The 19,571-nt window shown below is 48.2% G+C and overlaps 2 protein-coding genes across 2 annotated transcripts; one reads left to right on the forward strand and one right to left on the reverse strand.

The window, feature by feature from the left end:
• The first annotated feature begins 198 nt into the window (after positions 1-198).
• On the forward strand, positions 199-16,313 carry Arf1 (ADP ribosylation factor 1). The gene is made up of 5 exons (XM_055594133.1): positions 199-271; positions 14,216-14,399; positions 14,485-14,595; positions 14,778-14,902; positions 15,028-16,313. The coding sequence occupies exons 2-5, from the start codon at positions 14,252-14,254 to the stop codon at positions 15,187-15,189; spliced, it is 546 nt and encodes a 181-aa protein (XP_055450108.1). The 5' UTR covers positions 199-271; positions 14,216-14,251; the 3' UTR covers positions 15,190-16,313.
• Positions 16,314-17,005: 692 nt separating this feature from the next.
• On the reverse strand, positions 17,006-19,571 carry CUNH1orf35 (chromosome unknown C1orf35 homolog). Its single transcript, XM_055594131.1, has 7 exons — positions 19,063-19,571; positions 18,876-18,921; positions 18,703-18,785; positions 18,557-18,629; positions 18,360-18,445; positions 17,570-17,701; positions 17,006-17,463 (listed from the first exon to the last, which is right to left on the reverse strand). Exons 1-7 carry the CDS (start codon positions 19,305-19,307, stop codon positions 17,346-17,348), a joined length of 783 nt encoding a protein of 260 aa, XP_055450106.1. The 5' UTR covers positions 19,308-19,571; the 3' UTR covers positions 17,006-17,345.

Raw genomic sequence — 19,571 nt, forward strand, 5'->3', positions numbered from 1 at the left:
CGGAAATCCACACACCACACCCCTGTGCGTTCTAGTCCCCGGAGCCGGTGTGCTAGGCCGGGCGCGATCCGGAAGCAGAGCGACTTCGGCTCCGCCCCGTGAAGACTACTAGGTGCAGACACGCAAGCGCCATCCATGTAGGGGCGGGGCTTCAGGTGTGCCCGCCCTCTTCCCCCGGCGTGCCCCGCGGCAGGCGCTGACGTGGCTGCCGTCAGCGCCGCCATCTTGTGGGAGCGAAACCAACGCCTGGCTGGGAGCAGCCGCCGCGGAGGTGAGGCGCGGGGCGCGCTGGGGCCGAAGCTGGGGAGGCCACGGGCTGGTTATCGTGGGCGTCGAGGAGCGCTCGGCTGCGGCTGCTAAGGGCAGTCTGGTCGGGCGGGTCGGGTCTGTGTTCCGTGGGCCTGGCGGCAGGCCGGACAGAGGATCGGGGCGCCCCTAAGTCCCGCGTCGCCCACGGCCGCTTGGCCCTCCCCCACTCCGCGGCCCTTACGGCTGGCCGCCCGCCGCGGGCCGCAGCCCGGAAGTCCGGCCAGGACGCCGGCCCTTCTCCAGGAAGCCAGGTTTCCTGCTGTTCCTCTCTGCGCCTCTCCTAGGTTCTTACGGCCCGGGAGCCCGGGATCGGGGAGCAGGGCTTGGGGGACACAGGGTCTCCCTTCTAGAAGGGTCTCCCTTCTAGATATGGCATGGGCCTTGGGGTTGGGGAAACTGAGGCTCCGGTGGCCCTGAGACGGCGTCAAGGTCACTCGGGTGGCGAGGTCTTCCTCCTGTGCCTGAGTCCGGTTCCTGTCGGCCCGGAGAACCAGAGCTGTAGGAAGGGGAAGGGAAAGGGACAGGTGGATAGGGGCTCTGGACTGTTGAACCAGGTGCTGGGATTGAACAAGCGCATTTGAAGGGATCCCAGAGTGCCCACTCTGATCCCCAATGAGCTGTGATTTGGACCCCGCATTTCCCTGGTGAGATCTTCATTGGTTCCGCGCTCAATGGCCCGGTGGCCTCTGGAGAGGTTGAGCTTTGTTTCACCTTTTGGCTGACTCCCTTGATGCTCTTTTGGGTGGATTAGAAAGGCTCTTTTGAATTGGGGAATCTTTATCCTGCCCATGGAACAACCTGCTCCTAGACTCTGATCAATCTGCAGATATAGAGGCCAGTTCCAGTACACAGTTCTGACTGTGGTCAGGGTGGTCATACCATGTCATATAGTATGTAGCTAGACCAAGCTACATACAGTAAATGCTAGAGAATCAGCTCGAATCAAGAAGGAATTCTCCCATCCAAACAGCAAGTGGCTGCTTTGCCAGGAAAGGAAGGGAGAGTCCAGTAGGTGATGCCACAACCCTTGCTGGGGTAGTCCGTTGTAGTTCTTGTTTCACAACCAGTGGTCAGCAGTTTTTCCTGCAGGCTGATTCTGGTGTTTTCTGCAGTGTCTGTCAGACAGAAGACTAGTGAGCTGCCATGGTGCTTTGTGTGCTGGCCCCAGGTCCCTCCTCTGTCATAACCAGTATCTACAGAGTCTGACATGGTTGACTGCCTGTAATGTCCTTACCTTTGAGCTTACTAGCAGCAGTCAGAAATAGCGTAGACTGTGAAATTGATGTACAGCGTTACTACATGGTTTCCCTGTTTCTCCAGAGTTGGGCCAATCGCAGATGTGCGAACCACATTGTTGGAGTTACATTGTCTTCCTGGCATAAAGGTTTCACTTTTTAGTATGTCTATCACTTATCCCTAGGTTTGAAAATGAGTCTGAGTCACTGGATCACATTGTTCTCTTGCTTGTGAGGCAGATGTACAGAATTGCTACTTTAAAAAGGTTTAAGAGCTAGGGGTAGAGTGCTTGCCTAGCTTGCATGAAAAGTCTTGGTTTGCATCTCACAGCATTGCACACAAGGTTTTAGTGTGAATAACAGCTGACTCATACTGAATCTACTCATCCTGGAAGGAAAGTAACGGTAACTAGTTCTGTGCCTCTCACACACAGTTCTGATTGTAAATCATGTAGCTGAGATGCCCACTATGCCTCTTGCACAATAATATCTTGTAGAGAGGATGTCCAGAATCTTTGCTCCACTGGGCTGCTGCTTGTGCCCAGGACCAGACAGCCTTCAAAATGTAACTTTTTTTTTTTTTTTTTTTTTTGTTTAAAGGTAAAGGTAAATTAGACCAGCTGGGGTGACCCAGTGTGAGGCAGCCTAACCAAGAGAAAAAACTTGTTGTGCAGGTTCATGCAATAGCTTGTTACAATGGTTTGAGAGCAGTGGATCAGTGTTTTCCAGCTTCTTTGAATTAAATGTTACATTGATGTGCAGAGTTTTTTGTTTTGTTTTGTTTTGTTTTCTGAGACAAGGTTTCTCTGTGTAGCCTTGGCTGTCTGGAATTCCCTCTGTAGACCAGGCTGGCCTCCAACTCAAGTGCTGGAATTAAAGATGTAAGCCATCACCTCCGGGCTCTGATGTGCAGGTTTAAAATTAATCACAAGGAGCTGTGCCATTTGCACTGAGGAGCCCATCAGACCCCAGCCTGCTCTAGGTTGCCAGGTCATTCGTGATCTGTTCCTGTTGGTTTTTGTGTATCCTTTGATCTTTGATATTTATAAGATTGTCAAGATGTAGAGGAGAGTAACACGAAAATTCCTTTGAGTTGAGATCTGACATTAAGCAAGAGCATCTTTTTGTGTGTGTGCTGTATTACTATTGAAAAATATTTGACAGAGCCTTCTGAGACAGTATATATAGCTTGAGGAGTGCGTATACATGGGGATTCCTCATTAAACTCCGAGATTTGTGTCCAGTATTGATTGTGATAAAGATTACAGGTAATAGCTTGGGCTTGTCAATGTTCTGAGAGGTAACTCAGCCTTCTCAGGTGGGTTAAGTGGCCTGATTAGCCAAACTTGTAAGTACAGGCACATCCGAGCTCCTAAAAGGAGGACCTTTGAGGTGTTTGCCTGAGATCTGCTACAGATAGAAAGAAGTGGTGAGGCTGATTAGGGTCCAGCCTCCACAACATTCTTATCTGATCCTGTTTTCCTGATTTTTTTACTCACAGTGGTAACAGGGCTTGGCAGCCTGTCAGCAGCCAATAGACTAGGCAGAGTGGCACTCCCTGCGGGCTCTGATAATAGGGAAAGTTTTTAAGAGATAAGAGGGGACTTGACAGAAAATAGGAAGACAGGCCAATATTTTATTTATTTTTATTTTATGAGGAAGGGTTTTACTGTCTAGTACAGGTTTATCCTAAACTTGATATCCTCCTGCCTCAGCCTCTGGAGATTACAGCCTGCTGCAATTACAGGTGTGTGCCCCTGTGGTAGGCAGGCATATTTTACAGACAGCAGTTAGGGTTGAGTCAAGTTCAGGTGGCCAACAGCTCACCATATTTCTAAAGATCTGAGAATCATTGCTGTATAGCATGAGTGAATGGGACTTAGTTAATATCCCTGCACATTTCAGGAATCCAGAAGTGTGTGATAGAATTAGAAAGCCTTCTTTCTCAGTTATCTATAAATGTAAGTATACCTGTTAAAGGGACACTAGCAAACAAATTCTGTACAAAAAGGCTCTTGTTTGTTTGTCAGTATCAGTTGTCAAAATATTTGTGCAATACCCTATACTGAAACAGGAAAGTTTATGGCCTAGATTCTCTAGGTGTCCTCTAATGAGTTTTTTTTGTTGTTGTTTTGTTTTTAATTCTGTTGGTATGGTTTAGGTGCATGTGACCAAAAAAGGGGTACTCATGGCTAAAGAATGAGAATGAAGGCAGATCTAGGGGGCCTGAAGTTCGATTGTTCCTCTGAAGCTTCCTGTTCTTCTGTAGATAAGAATGCGCTTCTTCCTTGTTTGAATCCAATGGCTTATATTTAAAAATACCCAATCTTCTACCCAGTTTGGTGGTAAATTTTGCTTAGCATTGTTTTCAGTTTTTAACATTTCTCTTCTGAGCTGTGTTCGGTGGCACAGGCCTGTAATCCCAGCACTTGAGGAGGCAGAGGCAGTCGGATCTCTGTGAGTTCAAGGAATTTTTTCTGTCAAAGTTGTATCAGACTTTGGACAAACTGCGGTAATTTACTGAAATGTGTGCTTAGAACTGGCAGTTCTCGGGGTAAGTTTGATGTATACTTTGACCCTTTATGTCATAGCTGCACTTTTATTTCTCAGGTCTGTGCATCCCTGAGTCTCAGGGTGTTACACATGTAGGAATGTTCACACAGAAGCACGCCTGTGCTTAATTTTAACAGTGCAACATTGCTTATTGCTCTTGAAGGTTTTTCCTGGCAGTCATTAGGAGGAGCCTCTCTGCAGGTGTATGATCTTTTTAATTTTTTAAATCCCAGAGGCCTTGATAAACCTCTTATTTTTTTAAAGTACCATTGCTTTCTCCTCTGAGAAGGGGTCACCTTTGAGGGGCCTAGTGGGAGAAGATGAAGGTGGTAGCCTTGCTTAGCATTGAGCACAGAGCTACTTGTCCATACATGGCTGTTGGAGTTTTCATCTTGACTGTCCTAGATAGAGATGACTTGGTTAGGCAGTGGAGCCTATCCAGGAAGGCAAAGATATGATAGAAAAAGATTAGCAAGTTTAAGGGAGGAACCAGAGGCCTCTGAGAAGCCCGGTACAATTGACACTGAGCTGGGTAAATACTCTTAAGTTTGGAAACACCAGGAGCAGTGTGGAATGGTAGGACTACAGAGGTGGTGGCTCTGGTTCTTGGAGCAGCTTTGTAGGCCTCTGAAAGGGTATCTTGAAGTCTGTGGGAACCCCTTTGGCTCTGTCAGGTAGGGAAGCAATATGTCTGGCACTAAGCCACTTGTGTTGTTTTCATGTAGGTGGAAAATCCCTCTGTGATAGCCTAAGCTTGATCACAGAAAGATAAAGCATTTCTTTGGCATAATGTTAACAAATGTTCCAAGTCTTCCAGGAACTTAGCTTTTACTACTTTGTAAGTCAAGGATAATGCATTTTGTTCTCTTCAGCGCCTTACAAAAAATTGACCTGTTTTCAGAGAAAAAGTTACTTCATTGAGGTGACATGTCCTTGAGATTTCTATGGTTGGCAGTTAGTGCCTCAGTAGCTAGTCCTCTCCCTTTGTCCTCTGAATGGCTGGGCCTAGTGTTAGAGCAGAGTTTCAGTAGAAGTTACTTCCCTTTGTGTCCCTGTGATGTCATTTTTGTGGTAGACTCATGAGGATCTTTAGTCTTGTGCAAATGTCAGATTGTCTGTTGGCTTCTTTTCCAGGTGGCAGACTTAGTGGGCTAAAGGGTGTGGTGGATACCAGATAGTTCTGGTAGCGACTGTATGTGAGGGTCCTAATATCACGGGTACTATTTTGCACTTGATTACTTTAGCTTTTGGAGTGTAGTTGGGGGTGGTGACAGCAAGTCTCCATGGTTTGAGTATGAAGAACTGGGTGGAAATTGGGGAAGGAGGGAGATTTTTAGAGTGTTTTAAAGAAAAGTTTGTGACATCGGGGTGGTGGGGATATAGGGGTGTGTGTTGTGTGGCCAGCAGTGCCTGGCTCAGCAAAGACAGTGGACTTGGGGATTTCAGTCTTTGTCTTTCTGTGTGTTTGCCTGGCTCCAGCAGGGTGGGGCAGGACTGACCAAAGCTGAGGGAGCCTAGTGACAGCTCAGCCTTCCTGTACAGTTTACTCTTCTGTTTCCTCCTGAGGAACAAGTTTTCAAAAGAAGGGGGCAGGGCGCTCCCTATAGTTTGCAAAGAATAATCTAACTTCAGAATGGAAGTTCCCAGGAGTAGAAATAAAGGTTTTTGTTTTTTTAATTGAAAAATATGTGTTATTAAGATTTTTTTTTTTAATTTTTAAATTGTTTCTATTGGATATGTAAGTGAGTGCAGGTGTTCAAGGAGGCAGTGGTGAGTCAGATCATTCTAGAGCTGTATTACAGACAGTTGTAAGCAGACTGATATAACTTCTGAACTGAATCTGGTCCTCTGCAGAGGAATATGTAACAGCTGAGCCATCTCTAGCCCCCTGTTTTTGTTGTCATGAGACAGTCTCAAATTATAGCCCAGGCTGGCCCTGAACTCAGGACAGTCCTTCTGCCTCAGCTTTCGGGAGTGCTAGGATTCTAACAGATGGAAGCCATCATGACAGCAAAAGTCTAAGTACCCCAGTGGATATCTGCCACTTTGTCTAAAGGATGGCTGGGCACAGCACTAAAGTTGATTTTCAGTAGATGAGTATCCTGCTCACTGTAGCTGATTTGAGGAAGAGCATATTTTAAGAAAGCACCATGAATGAGCTGTTGGTTGTTCTAGTTCCCTTTTGCTTCAGTGTGAGAAAGGCCTCTGGGATGCCAGATCCAGGTCCTTTGCCCCACCACCGGTGCACGCATGCACTTGTCAGTGTCTGTGTTTCCTTAGTGTTTTAGGTGGGAAGCTCATAAAGAGGTAAGCTGGCAAAGCTGAATTACTTTGGTTTGTCTTGCAACAGAATAATGCCCTTTCAGGTTCTTTTGAGCCCAAGGATGGTGGTGTTAATGTGGGTGCATGATAGTTTGCTTAGCTTTGTGCCTATTCTGCTCTCTGTAAAGAACAGTGGAGCAGCATGCCATGGAGAAGCTACAGCTACTCTGAGATTCAGCCTTATTGCTTCAGCGGGTGCCCTCAGTGGTTTGAGGACATGCATGTTAGCGAACATGGATGTTGAGCTGAAGGTGGGAGATCAGAGTATGTGTGAATTGGGCCATTGCCTCAGTTCCATTCTATGACCAAAATAAGTTGCATCTGTCTATAGTCAGCCGGTATTGTTTCCCATATCCAAGTGCACGCTCTATCCACATCTACTACTCATCAAGAAAGATGAGGAGTAAAAGGCTAGGATCTGGGGGGATACAGCCAACAAGGCCTTACAAGGAGTCGGGGTAGGTCTTCCCTGGAAGTGCCAAACTGATCCTAGGCTGGCAGTCCTTGGTCATGTTGAGTGGGCCAAGATGTGAAGGCTGCTACTCAGAACAGTTTCTATAGGGTCACTAGGGAGAGCTGAGCTGAGTCTTGGCCTCTGACTTCAGGGTGGTTGTGTTGTCCTTTTACTGTGCTTTTCAGGTTGGTGCATGTTTGTGTTTCTTTGTTTTGTCTGTGGTTTGGGGAAGCACTGCTGCTGGTTCCAATTCCAGATCTGTAGTTCTGGAGTTTTTCCCAGTGAGATAAGTAGAGGCTATCTGTACCTCCTAAGTAGAAATAATGGTAGCAGTATGTGTTAGGGCAGTGGTTCTCAACTTACCTAATGCTTTGACCCTTTATTCTGTTCCTCATAACTGTAATAAGTTGTAATGTAAATGTCTGATATGCAGGATAGCTGATACTCAGCCCCCTAAAGTGTTTAAGACCTACAGGTTGAGAACCACCATGTTTGGGTGTTGGTTCTGTTGATCCTGGGTAGGTGCTGTGGGCATACAGTGCTGCAGAAAAATCTAGAAAATGTGTATTTTATTCTGGAAACCCTGACTTCAGTTACAAGTCAGGGTTCTGTTACTGAGGAGGTGAGACACAAAGCAACAGGTTACCTGCTACAGGACATTTGCAGAGGTAATGTGGCAGATGACCTGTTGTTCCTGCCCCTCTCCCTTTGGCAGCTCAGAAATTGCTTTCCGTGAGTTCCTTATTGCAGCAGTAGTTACAGGCCACATGATAACCCAGTTGGCATTTGGCTAGAGCTGCTGCTGTATACAGTTAAAATGGCTATGAATGTTTGGTAACATTTTGAGGGTAGTTGTGCTAAGAAATGTAAATGCGGGCGGGTGTGGTGGCCTTGGATCTCTGCACTCTGGAGGCAGAGGCAGGCGGATCTCTTGAGTTCAAGGCCAGCCTGCTTTCCAAAGGGAGTTCAGGACAGTCAGGACTACACAAAAACACGTTGTCTTAAGAAACAAAACAAGCATGAAAACGTTTAAAAATAAAGGGAAGAACAGCATAAAGACAGGGTTCAGCGTTCTAGTTATGGTAATTCAAGAACTGAGCTCAGAGTTTTACTTGGGTGTGGTATACACACTGATTTTTGGTGTGGGGGGGTTCACCTTAAGTTTGCAAAGAATAATCTAACTTCAGTTTCACTCACCAGTCCACCTACACATGAGACCTGGTGGGTTTCCCCTTTCCCTACCCTTAAGAAGTGTCGGGGAGGCAGTGTGCAGAGCAGGCATGTGTTCTCCCTCCCATCCTGGAACATGCTGATTGAGTCATGGTTTTGCCCTTACAAGAGTGCCTGCCTGTCCTAGTATCAGCACATTCCGTTTTCCTCTTAAACAATTTTTATGAAATAATGACAAAATGTAGAGCAGTGTTTGGATTGCATGAACAAACCAGACCTAGAAGCCTGAGATATATAACTGAGGGACATGTGAAGACCAGAGGCTTTAGGAACAACATAACTCAGTCCCTGTTGATGTAGAAAAAGCAGTTTAAGCAGAGGTCAGCGTGTGGCCATGTTGCACATTACTCTAAAGAAGCCCTTTTTAAGTTACGGGCATCCTCTATTCAGGCTTTTATGTATCTGATTGTGTCATTGTTGGAACACTGGTACTCTAAGAACTTGAGCTAGAAAATATTCTATACTGTGTTCAAGTTCTTTCAGAAAAATTTCAGACTTGGTAATTTTCTTCATTTGGGATAGCTGAGATTATACACTATTGATCTATAAGGTAGAACTTTATTTATGAGGCAGGATCTCATTGTGTAGCTCTGGCTGTCCTAGAACTCACTATATAGACCAGGCTGGCCTTGAACTCACAGATACCTGTCTGCCCTCTGATTCCCAAGTGCTGGGATTATGCCGTCGTCCCTGGCTAAATATATGTAATTCATACTGCAGTGACTATGTCATAAAGTAAAAGGGCAAAATAAAGGAGTTGGCTCAGTCAGTAAAATACGTGTTGCACAAGCATGAGGACCTGAGTTAAATTCTCCCTACACACTCACATATCCCCGCCCCGCTTCATCCCAGCACTGGGATGGGTGGTTTTCCTGCATGTATCGTGTGTGCAGGGGGCCAGAAGAGAGCTCCACATCTGGACTGAAGTTAAGGGTAGTTGTAAGCTGCTATGTGAGTGTTAGGAATGAAGCTGGTATCCTACGAGAACGGCAAGTGCTCTTAACCCACTGGGCCATCTCTCCAACTCTCTAAAAGAAACTCTTAAAATGTCTCTAAATTTTCATTCATGTAGTAAGTATGGGTCCTATTCGAGACAGAACATTCTGTTGAGTCTGTAGCCCAGAGCAGAAAACCTCTCTTCCTACTGGGATTCTTTCAAAATTGTTGTAATAGTTGGAGAAAAATGGCAAACTTTCACAGTCTTATTTAAAGAAGTCAGGCTGGTGATTGGGTGTCCGCCAAGTCTTTTGGAAGGATGGTGGACCCTCCTGGCTTCTGGTAAGGCTCCTCTTCATCTGCTAAACCAGTCAGGTTGCATTCATTCATTATTGTGGAATAGGTGTGGACTCAGCTGTGTGGACTCAAGAGGCCAGGAAGGTCCTGCTACTGACAGAGGGTAATGTAGGGAGTGTGGTTGCAAGAGAGAGACTGTTTCAACCATTGTCTCCTCCCCAAAGCAGAACTTTCTAGACCCCATCCAACTTGGTAGTTCTGGGTCCTCCTGCCTGAGGCACTCCCTCTGGTGGTTTTGGGAGGCAGAATGAACTGCCCAGAGGCTCTCTGGGAAGTCTGTTTTCACTGCCAGCTAAGGGAGAATGCAGAGGAGCCTGAAAAGCAGGCTTGGCTTGTGTGTGGGATTGTAGAAGGAAGTGACAGCAACTTGACTGGGCACCATTGCAGGCAGGGCCTGCGCCCAGAGCACCTGGTGGTGAGTGGCCCTTGGAGCCACTTGGCTTTTTCTCTGTTGAGGCTCTCTTGGGTTTGGGTATGTTCTAGAAGCAGTAGATGGGGCCCCATGAGGACACTGAAAATACCAATGCAGAAGTGCCTATTACGCCTGTGTGAACAGCAGGGTGGGTCTACATGCTTGTTCTTATCTTAAATCTGGAGCTCAGATTTGTATGACAGCTTCTCCCTTTGGTGATTCTTGTTAAAAAGAAAGAAAATGTTCACTATGGTTCTCATAGCCCTTCCATAGAGAAGGCAGGTTGGGCCCAGCATGCCCAGCTGTGAGTGGTGCCAGATCACATGCAAGAAAGCAGCACTGGGTCACCAGTAGTCATGGACGGTGAGGCAGCTAGACTTGGCTGGTGTCCCTGCCACTAGACACAGTTATCCAGAGTGTATGTCTGCTGGTGTAAGGGACCTGAGGAGTGCCGATACCCTTTCCCCTCTGTGTTCCTCTGGAGTTTTGTTGTTTGGGTTTTTTGAGGGATTGCTTTTCTCTTTGAAACAGGGTCTGTGTAGTTGAGAGTGGCCTTAAATCCAGTATTTCTAGCCAAGTATTGATTATCTTGACTCTGCCTCAGCCTTACATGTGCTGGGGTCATAGGAGAGAGCATCACCACATTTAACAGGTACTGTTGGTTTCTACACAGCACCTGAACACAAAGAGCTATCCTTTGCGCCCTCTGCCTCCCCAACTGCCTTGGCACACTGGTAGCACCCTGGTCACCACTGGTGGATCCCTTTTCTTTCTCCACTAGTATCCATTTGTAATGTGTTGATTTGGAAGGAGGGTGGAAATTTTTTCATGGACAACTGATTGCTGAGTAGATAGCCACCTGCTTTTCTGTTGGGTGTTTTGTTTACTGTGTGCTGCCTCTTGGGGTTTTTTCTGTACTTGTTTGCTCTCCCAACTCACCAGCATCACCAGACTTCATGATAGAAACAGCTAAGTGTAAGCAGAGCCCCCTGCTCTGTGTCATCTCTCTTCTTAATTCATGGTGGATTTCCTTTTGCCTGGTTTGGATCCTCATGAGATGCCTTGCCATATTGAAATTGTTCTTTGCTCTCTGTAATTGGTAGGAATTAAAGGTTGGAAGCCATAATCTCAGAATTTTTTAAGAGCGTTGCCTGAAGAGTCTTCCTCCCACCAGCAATGCACTGTCATTGTCACAGCGTGTGTTGGCAGCAGGCCTCAGCTCCTAGAGCATGTGCTCCTCCTGCCTAGCTAAGTCTCCTCTCTGAAGTTAGTCTTGTCAATCTGTCCTGTCCATCTGTCTTTCCAAACTCCTCTCCTTTTTTTCTTTTTGTTATGGCTTTGCTTTTTTAGTTTTTCTAAGGTAAGGTCTCATACTAGTTCAGGCTGGTGTCTGCCAGCTTCAGATTCCTAGGTTCCTTTCCTCTTTTTCTTTGAGTCTCACTATATATTCCAGATTAGCCTCATACTTTCTGTCATTCTCTTGTGTTTATATTTTTCTTATTCTGTTTTCTGGGAACCTTCATTTTGAGCTTTTTGTATGCCTCATGTTCCTTTGTTCGAGTATTCTGTTCTTATGTGGTAGACATCTGTACTGTTGCTACATGCAGTCTGTGGAGTGCTTTATTGTTGTGTGAGACATGGTCTCACTGTGTCCCCAGGTGACCTGGAAACTTGCTTATTTACCACATGTTGGTTGGTGGGATTAAAGGCATGGGCCACTGTATTTCACACTTTTATTTTTGAGATGGGGTCTCTTGTAGCTTAGGCTGGCTTCAAAATTGCTGAGTAGCTGAAGCAGAACTTCTGATCTTCCATCCTCTTAGCTCCCTAGTGCTGGGTTCACCATACCATGTTTATGTGGTATTGGGGCTTCATGAATGCTAGATCAGCACTCTGCCAACTGAGCTCCATCCCTACCCTGGGTTTTGTTTTGTTGGATGGTGGTGGCTTTTAAGTAGCCTCTTTCTCCTGTTTTGGCTTGCTACCAATCAAAAATAGTTCCTTTTTGCTTGCTGAAAGGAGGCTTTTGAAGAGAGATGGAGCTAGGTTTTGAGGGGCGGCTCATGTTCATATTTTCTGGGGCATTTTGGGAGGCCCCCACATTTCTGTCCTGCAATTCAGCTACTCCTACACAGCCTCCACTTCATGAGGGCCTAAAGGCACTAGCAGCTGAATCCTATCCATGATGAGTGTCTCAGGGACTCCAGTGTGTTCCAGTTGGTTGGGGTTTTAGTCACCTTGGCCTCCATACTGTTCAACCAATCCCTGGATTCTTCAGGGAGCTTCTTAAGCAAGGCGTACTTAAGAAATGAAGTGGTAGTGCACACTGAGTCCCAGCACTTGGATGCAGAGGCAGGTGGACCTTTGTGAGCTTGAGGCCAGCCTGGTCTACAGAGGGAGTTCCAGGGATAGCCAGTATTACATGAAGAAAACCCTGTCTCAAAAAAAACAAAAACAAACCAACAGCAACAAAGTAAATTTTTTTTTTTTAATTAAGTGGAATGTCCTGTGGTGCTTAAAAGTACTGCTATTCATCTCTTTGTTTCAGCTAATAAATAAGGTGAAGAGTTGTTGGGTGTGTAATCCTCAACATCTCCATTTTTCTCTCTCTCCTAGTATTTTTATTCCCCCATGGGCATTGATTTCTGGGAGTGCAGAATGTTCATCTGCTTAAACACCATACTGTATAACTTTGAATACATTGTCTAAAAAGAGACTGTTGCCTAGACAGTACTAGAGATGGTGTAAAGAGGCACTGTTGGCCGTAACTGGGACATGGTGGCATCACATCACCTGGGTAGGTGGGTCTAGCCTACTGAGCAAGATGATGGTGTAATGTGCAACTTGTGTGGATACCCAAAAAATGGAAAATTTTCTTTGTGAGGTTGCTTTACAGTGGCCAGCAGAAGTGACTGTGTTAACAAGTCAGTGCGCAACACTCTTCAGTGTAATGATATGTCACAGTACTGAACCCAGAAGACTGGTAAATGGAGTCTTCCATGGAATACCCCCTAAACATATCTTTGTAGGAAAAGGAAAGGCTAGGTGGTCCTAGCTGCCCATAGTTCAACTTATAGTACAACTAAGCCTGTGTGTCACATACTGACTGTGGTCTGAATGTACTCCCCGAAGTTCATAGATGGGAAATCGAACCCCAGTGCAATGATAATGTTGGGCAAATGTTTGGGTCTTAAAGTTTCACCTTAAGAATGAATAAGGGCCATAACAAGGAGGACTTTGAAAGTAGGTTCCCAATCACTTTTCTTTCTGAGCTTATGAAGCTCTTGGACTTTTAAGAGGCCTATGGAATCCCACATGAGATCATGGTATTCCTCTCCTTTGGAGGATACAGCTGAAGACCACATCTTAAAGCCAGACATCCAACCTGCCATACCATTATTTGGTATGTCCACCTCGTCTGTTGTTAAGTTGCCAGTTTGTCATTCTTTTTTCTGTGGGTAAGCAGCTTTGGATAGTATACAGATGACTCTTTCTGAAGGCTCCATGCCTTCTATTTGCTTTTCTCTTGGGAGCCAACAATGAGCATTTGAGAAAGCAGTAAAATCAATTTGGATGAAAAGCAGGTGAAGAGTCAGAGTGGACACCAGATGGTGAGGCCTGAGCCTGGGAAGCCTCACTGTTCTTTCAGAAGGAATAGGCCCTGGGAAATTGTGCCAGCTAAAGTGTCTGTTCTGCCAGTGGGCCCTCCTGAATATGTATATATCCTTGCAGAAACACATCCTCACTTGTGCCTATCCTTATAGGAGCATCCTCGTGTATAGGGCTGTGAGGAATGTGCTGCCAGCCGTTTACCTTCTTGGGCTGCTAGAGATGGATAGAACAGTTTTAATAACTCTCCTTGATGACCTGGGCTGACAGAAATGCCTAGAGGTGACACCACAGTTCTTGGGAGCTCATCTTGCTGCCACCAGGGGGTGGTGGTGCATTTGGCTTGTAGTATTGATCCTAGAGTGTGGCCATCTCTCTAGTTGCAACTTTTAAGTACTTTGAGGACACTTTGAAGGAAGGCTAGAACTGTAAGGTGTTTCTTTTTGACCTTACGAAGTTCTTGGGCTTTAAGAGGCCTACTGTGTTGCTCAAAGCACCCCCTTTTTTTTTTTTTTTTTGAGAGTAAACATACCAGCTCCTGAGTGTGAGTGTACATTACTCTAGTTAGATGTCCCTGCATCCTGATAGGTGAATAGACTTGGGAGACAAGGGGTTGTTCTGCCATCTGTGCCTAGGGAGTCTGGCGAGCAGGGTTTTTTCTGCCACCTGGGATGTAGGGTTGAATTGGCTCCCCTCCCCCATGGGATTTCAGGAGGGAAATGCTTGAGGCAGGGAACTCCTTGTCACAGTGCCCACACTGGCAGCACATAACAGGACTGGAACCACTTTCTTCCCCAGGTCTCTGGCCAGTATCACTTCCACCTGACCACAAGCATGGGGAATATCTTTGCAAACCTCTTCAAGGGCCTTTTTGGCAAAAAAGAAATGCGCATTCTCATGGTGGGCCTGGATGCTGCAGGGAAGACAACAATTCTATACAAACTGAAGCTGGGCGAAATTGTGACCACCATTCCCACCATTGGTGAGAAGCTGGGCTAAGGCCAGGGTGGGGTTTGGGGTTGGGGTTTGAAAGTACAGAGGGCCCTCAGCTGCAACCCTGTCCCCAGGTTTCAACGTGGAGACTGTTGAATACAAGAATATCAGCTTCACTGTGTGGGATGTAGGCGGCCAGGACAAGATCCGGCCGCTATGGCGCCACTACTTCCAGAACACCCAAGGTAAGGAGCCAGTCCTTGTTCTGGATTTCTTGTTTGCTTCAAAGGGATACACTTGGCTCCCTGACCTTGTGGCTTTGTTAGTTTTGGGGCATGAAGCTACACTATGAATCGTGGCCAGTGGGAGGATTGGATCGAGAGGCTGTGGATTGATTAGATGGTGCAGTAACATGGCCATGTTTCAGGCTTGATCTTCGTAGTGGACAGCAATGACAGAGAGCGTGTGAATGAGGCCCGTGAAGAGCTCATGAGGATGCTAGCTGAAGATGAGCTCCGGGATGCTGTTCTCTTGGTGTTTGCCAACAAGCAGGTAGGCACCAGAAAGGTCCTTTCCTGAAGGAGAACCTGTGTCAGGGAAGAGAGATAGTGGGTGAGAGGCTGCCCAGGGTGACTGGCTGCTTGTCATCTGTGTCACTAATTCCTCCTTTCCCTCAGGACCTCCCCAATGCCATGAATGCGGCTGAAATCACAGACAAGCTGGGGCTGCACTCTCTACGCCACAGGAACTGGTACATTCAGGCCACCTGTGCCACCAGCGGGGACGGGCTCTATGAAGGACTAGACTGGCTGTCCAATCAGCTCCGGAACCAGAAGTGAACCAGACCCCTCCCTCCCCCTCACTTCCTCTTCTCCGCCCTCCGCTTTCCTCTCATGTGGCAAACGTGCGACTCTGTGGTCCTGAGTGCCAGAAGCTGTCTCCATGGGTTGGTCACAGTGTGCATCGCACCGTGCTGTACATGTGCAGACGCAGCCTGCAGCCAGGTTTTTATTTAATGTAAATAGTTTCTGTTTCCACTGAGGCAGTTTCTGGTACTCCTATGCAATATTACTTAGCTTTTTTATTGTAAAAAGAGAATCAACTCACTGTCAGTACTGAGAAGGGATTTGGGTGTAGGGGCACCTGGCTTCCGGGAGCCATTGGGCTGTAGACTGGTGTCGGTATCCATTTGGTGGTTGGTTTTTAACCCAAACTCAGTGCATTTTTTAAAATACTTAAAAATACAGGACAAGAACACTTGAACACACAGAACGGAGACTATGCCTAGTGTAGGTTTTGCAGTTATGGCCTGAATGCTAGTCCATCAGATCACCTGTTTCCCTGTGGGAACAGGAGAGAAGGTGACGAACAAACCACCATCCGCTGCATGGTCACAGTAGAGCCCCCGTGACTTGCCTGTCTTTGGGTCACCTGCATTCCATAGCATCGTGCTTGTACTTGTGCTCACATGGTCACCTAGGGGTGGGCTGGGGGCCACTGTGGGATGCAGGGCCCGGCTTGTACTTGGTGTGTGGCCGGGCCAGATGGCAGCCTGCATACCCAGCTTACTCTTGGGCCCACTTGGACGCGCTGGCAGGAGGCATGGGCCTCACCAGCAGGAGCGCGTGCAAGCTGGGAGGGTCAGTCCACTTACAGACCCACGTCCTGGAGCACCCCCATCTCCATGTGTGAAGTAGCTTCCTCCCTCAGCCTGCAAGGGTCCGATTTGCCATCGAAAGACGACCTCTACTTTTTTCTTTTGTATTTTGATAAACACTGAAGAAGCTGGAGCTGTTAAATTTATCTTGGGGAAATCTCAGAACTGGTTTATTTGGTGTCGTGGAACCTCTTACTGCTTTCAATACACAATTAGTAATCAACTGTTTTGTATACTTGTTTTCAGTTTTCATTTCGACAAGCACTGTAATTATAGCTATTAGAATAAAGTCTCTTAACTATTTGATGGGCTTGTGTGTCAGTGTTACCACTGCCAGGCTGCCTTCTGAGATGAGAGCTCTTTCCATGTAGGCGGAAACAGGTGCCCTCCAAGCCCTGGGGAATGCCATGAGACGTGGATATCTTGCCTCTCATCGTGTCTCAGGGTTCCTTCCTTCCTTCCTTTCTCTTTTTTTCTTTTCTTTCTTTCACAGCTGAGGTTTGCCTCCTGTCCTTTAAGTAGGCAGCCAGCCTTGGGGTACATATCTCTGGGTAGGTGTGACCACTGGAAGATCCAAAGTCAACCATCCTTTAACTTTTACAATCGGAAGAGAACCGGGTTTATGGAATCAGCCTGATTTCTACTGTCTGCCCATGTATATTACCTGGCTACTGCACCACAACTACAGATAGCAATTGCATTCAGATCCACAAGTTTGTTATTCCAACACCTTGGCCACTTGCATGGTTGTAAGGCAGCCTCAAGAACAGGACTCTGGACCCTGTGCCCTCAGGTATACTGGATGGAGGCCCCATGCTGGGGCCATAGGCTCCCAGCCTAACCTGCCCCTCAGTGAGATGATACACTCTACTTTTAAAATACATTTACTTAAGTACAAAGTGGATTGATACAAAAAGTAGAAGTAATCAGATGTACACACACACCCCTAAACCTCAAGGACCTGGACCCTGGCAGCAGAGAAAGGAGTCTAGCCACAGTCTCCTGGGCAATTTTATCTTCCTTGGCATGGGGCAAGGCAAGGGTACTACCCTCATAAAACCAGTAGGCTCTGGTCACCCAGGACCCACTCCTGTAGGACCTAGAGTGGTTACCACAAAAGTTGCCTCCAAATGGCAAGGTAGATCCCAACATCCAGCTCAGGAGCCTACCAGAGAGCAGCCACCTGCCTTATCCCAGATGGGGATGAGATGCTTATCTGGGCAAGTAGGAAGAGGTTGTTAGCCACTTGTCATCCAGCCAGTGGCTACTCAGTGAGTGCAGGGTCCCAGCCCAGGGCAACCAGTGCTCGTTCTGGTGTCCTTTGGTCTAGACATATTGTCAGTCATCAGAGCCTCTGTCTTGTCGTCTGCGGGATGGGCTCCTTCCACTGTCCTGGCTATGTCCCCGCTTCCTCTTATAGCAAGGGGAGAAGTCAGAGTGTCTCTGGCGTCTGGGCCTAGGAAGACAAGGACAACCAGACACTTAAAGGAACAGTCCATCAGGCCTTACTAGCTCTGCCCCCACTTCCTTAGTTTCCCAAGGTAGAGCTGGACCTAGCCTACCTGGCAGGAGAGGGAGATGATGAGCAGCTGTCAGCCTCCCTCTTGTGTTCTTTGTCTTTCTTCTTCTTGTGCTTCTTGTGTTTCTTCTTCTTTTTCTTCTTTTCTTTCTTGCTTTTCTTATGGCTCTCTGCACTGCAAGTGGAAAACAAAGGGTCTAAGTGTAAAGGAATCTGCCAGCTGAAAGCAGTGGGGTAGCCTCAACAGGGCAGGGCAAGGCAGGATAGGGCAGGGTCCATACCATAGCATTGTGCACTGATAATGTCTGCATGTTGTGAATTTATATTAGCGAGCGAGCCTAGGCTCCACATCCACAAAGCTGAATACTGAAATGCTGCCAACATGAATGCCCCCCAAGTGCTGGGATTAAAAGAAAGCTGTGTGCCACCACCTGAGCCTCACACTTTAACTGCTCCACCTCCCGCCAAACTGAGTGGCACCTTCCTGTTTGCACCCATCACCCTATGGGTCACTTACGGCAGTTACTGAGATTGCATACCACTTTTAGGCTCCTGGGCATCTGCATGTCCAGGCACATCCAACTGGTGGTGGAGGCCCACCTACTTCAGTAAAACAGAGAGCTAAGGCAGTCCTTGGCTCCTTTAAAAAAGACCTGACACTCAACCTGCCTGTCTATGAGTAGGGGCACTAAGGACCTGGACACCCAGTCTTTCCTGTGAGTACCCTTGGTACACTATCTCCACGCCCACACCTGGCACAGCTCTTGATGCTAGCCCGCGCATGCACACGTACTCGGGCACAGAGGCAGGATATCGAGTTAGCTTCAACTTACTCCAGTTCGGCCTTGTCCTCAGCACGAGGCTTCTTCCTGGTAGCAGATGGGGCAGTGCTCGGGCCTTCATTGTCCACGCGATGGTGCTGTATGAGAAGCGGAGCTGTGGTGAGGGACACCCAGAGAGTCCTGCCCAACATCTCCCCAGACACCCCCAGGCCCCAGGGTCCTGCGCATTGGGGTTGAAAGGGGTTTACCGTGAACACTGACAGCCCAAGCTTGGCAGCCTCCTTATCTTCTCGGGAAAGCGCCACACGGCCCGCGGAGCCACTGCAGGGGACAGAGCATCTGAGGACCGTTCTAGACCACCACCCAGGCCTGCCCCCGACTCGCCAGCCCTCACCTAGCGCTCCCTAGGCCCAGCAGCCGGTCCACGCCCTTCTCCTCAGGATCGCCTCCTTCCCGTTTGCAGATCTCCACGAAGTCCTGCGGGACCGGGTTAGACCAGAGGTTCTAGGCCGGCACAGACAAACCCCCTCCCGCCCTCCAGACCCCGACCCCACATCTCAGACTCACCTCCTTGCTCAGGCCGGTGGGCTGTTTCCTCACGTTCTTGTAACCGCTGCGAGGGTCGGGAGAGCCCGTCAAAGGGGGTGCGCCTCGGTCGCCCGCCTCCCCTGCCCCGCCCACATCCAGCCCCGCCCCGGGGCCACCCAGGTCCCGCCCCCGGTGCTTGCGGTCGCCCCGCAGCACAGGCACTTACAGTGCAGCCAACAGCGCCTCACGCTCCGCCTCGCGCACTGCCGCCAGCTCCTCCTCGCGGCTCGGGCCGGCACACGGCGCGCGGTCCTTCGCGTACCAGGTCAGGTCGCGGCCCTTTTGCCAGCGGCCTACTGGCGCCATCAGAGAGTTGCCCAGGTAGTTCTCCCTCTGCTTGTCAGTCTTCACGTCCTCCCAATTAAACTGGTCCTGCCCGCCGCGCACGCCGCCGCGACTGGAGCCGAACATGGCGCCGGAGGCCCTGCACTGCTTTCAGTACCCGCCGGCTCTAGCATCGGACCCTCCGCTCCCGCTCGGCCTCCGGACGCTTGCCGTGACGTCACTCCCGCGCGCCTGCGCCGCTCGCTAAGTGCTCGCGCGCTTGCGCACTGCGAATAGCAGGCCACCTCAGCCAAGGTCCTTCTTTCCAGAGGGCATTCAGTGCTTCATCCATAGGCGCATCCCTCATTCCACTACCACGTGCGCCTGAGCGCTAGCTTCTCGAAGAAACAG

The sequence above is a fragment of the Psammomys obesus genome, unplaced genomic scaffold, assembly GCF_907164565.1.
Source record: "Psammomys obesus unplaced genomic scaffold, mPsaObe1.curated_primary_1811, whole genome shotgun sequence".
Lineage (NCBI taxonomy): Eukaryota > Metazoa > Chordata > Mammalia > Rodentia > Muridae > Psammomys > Psammomys obesus.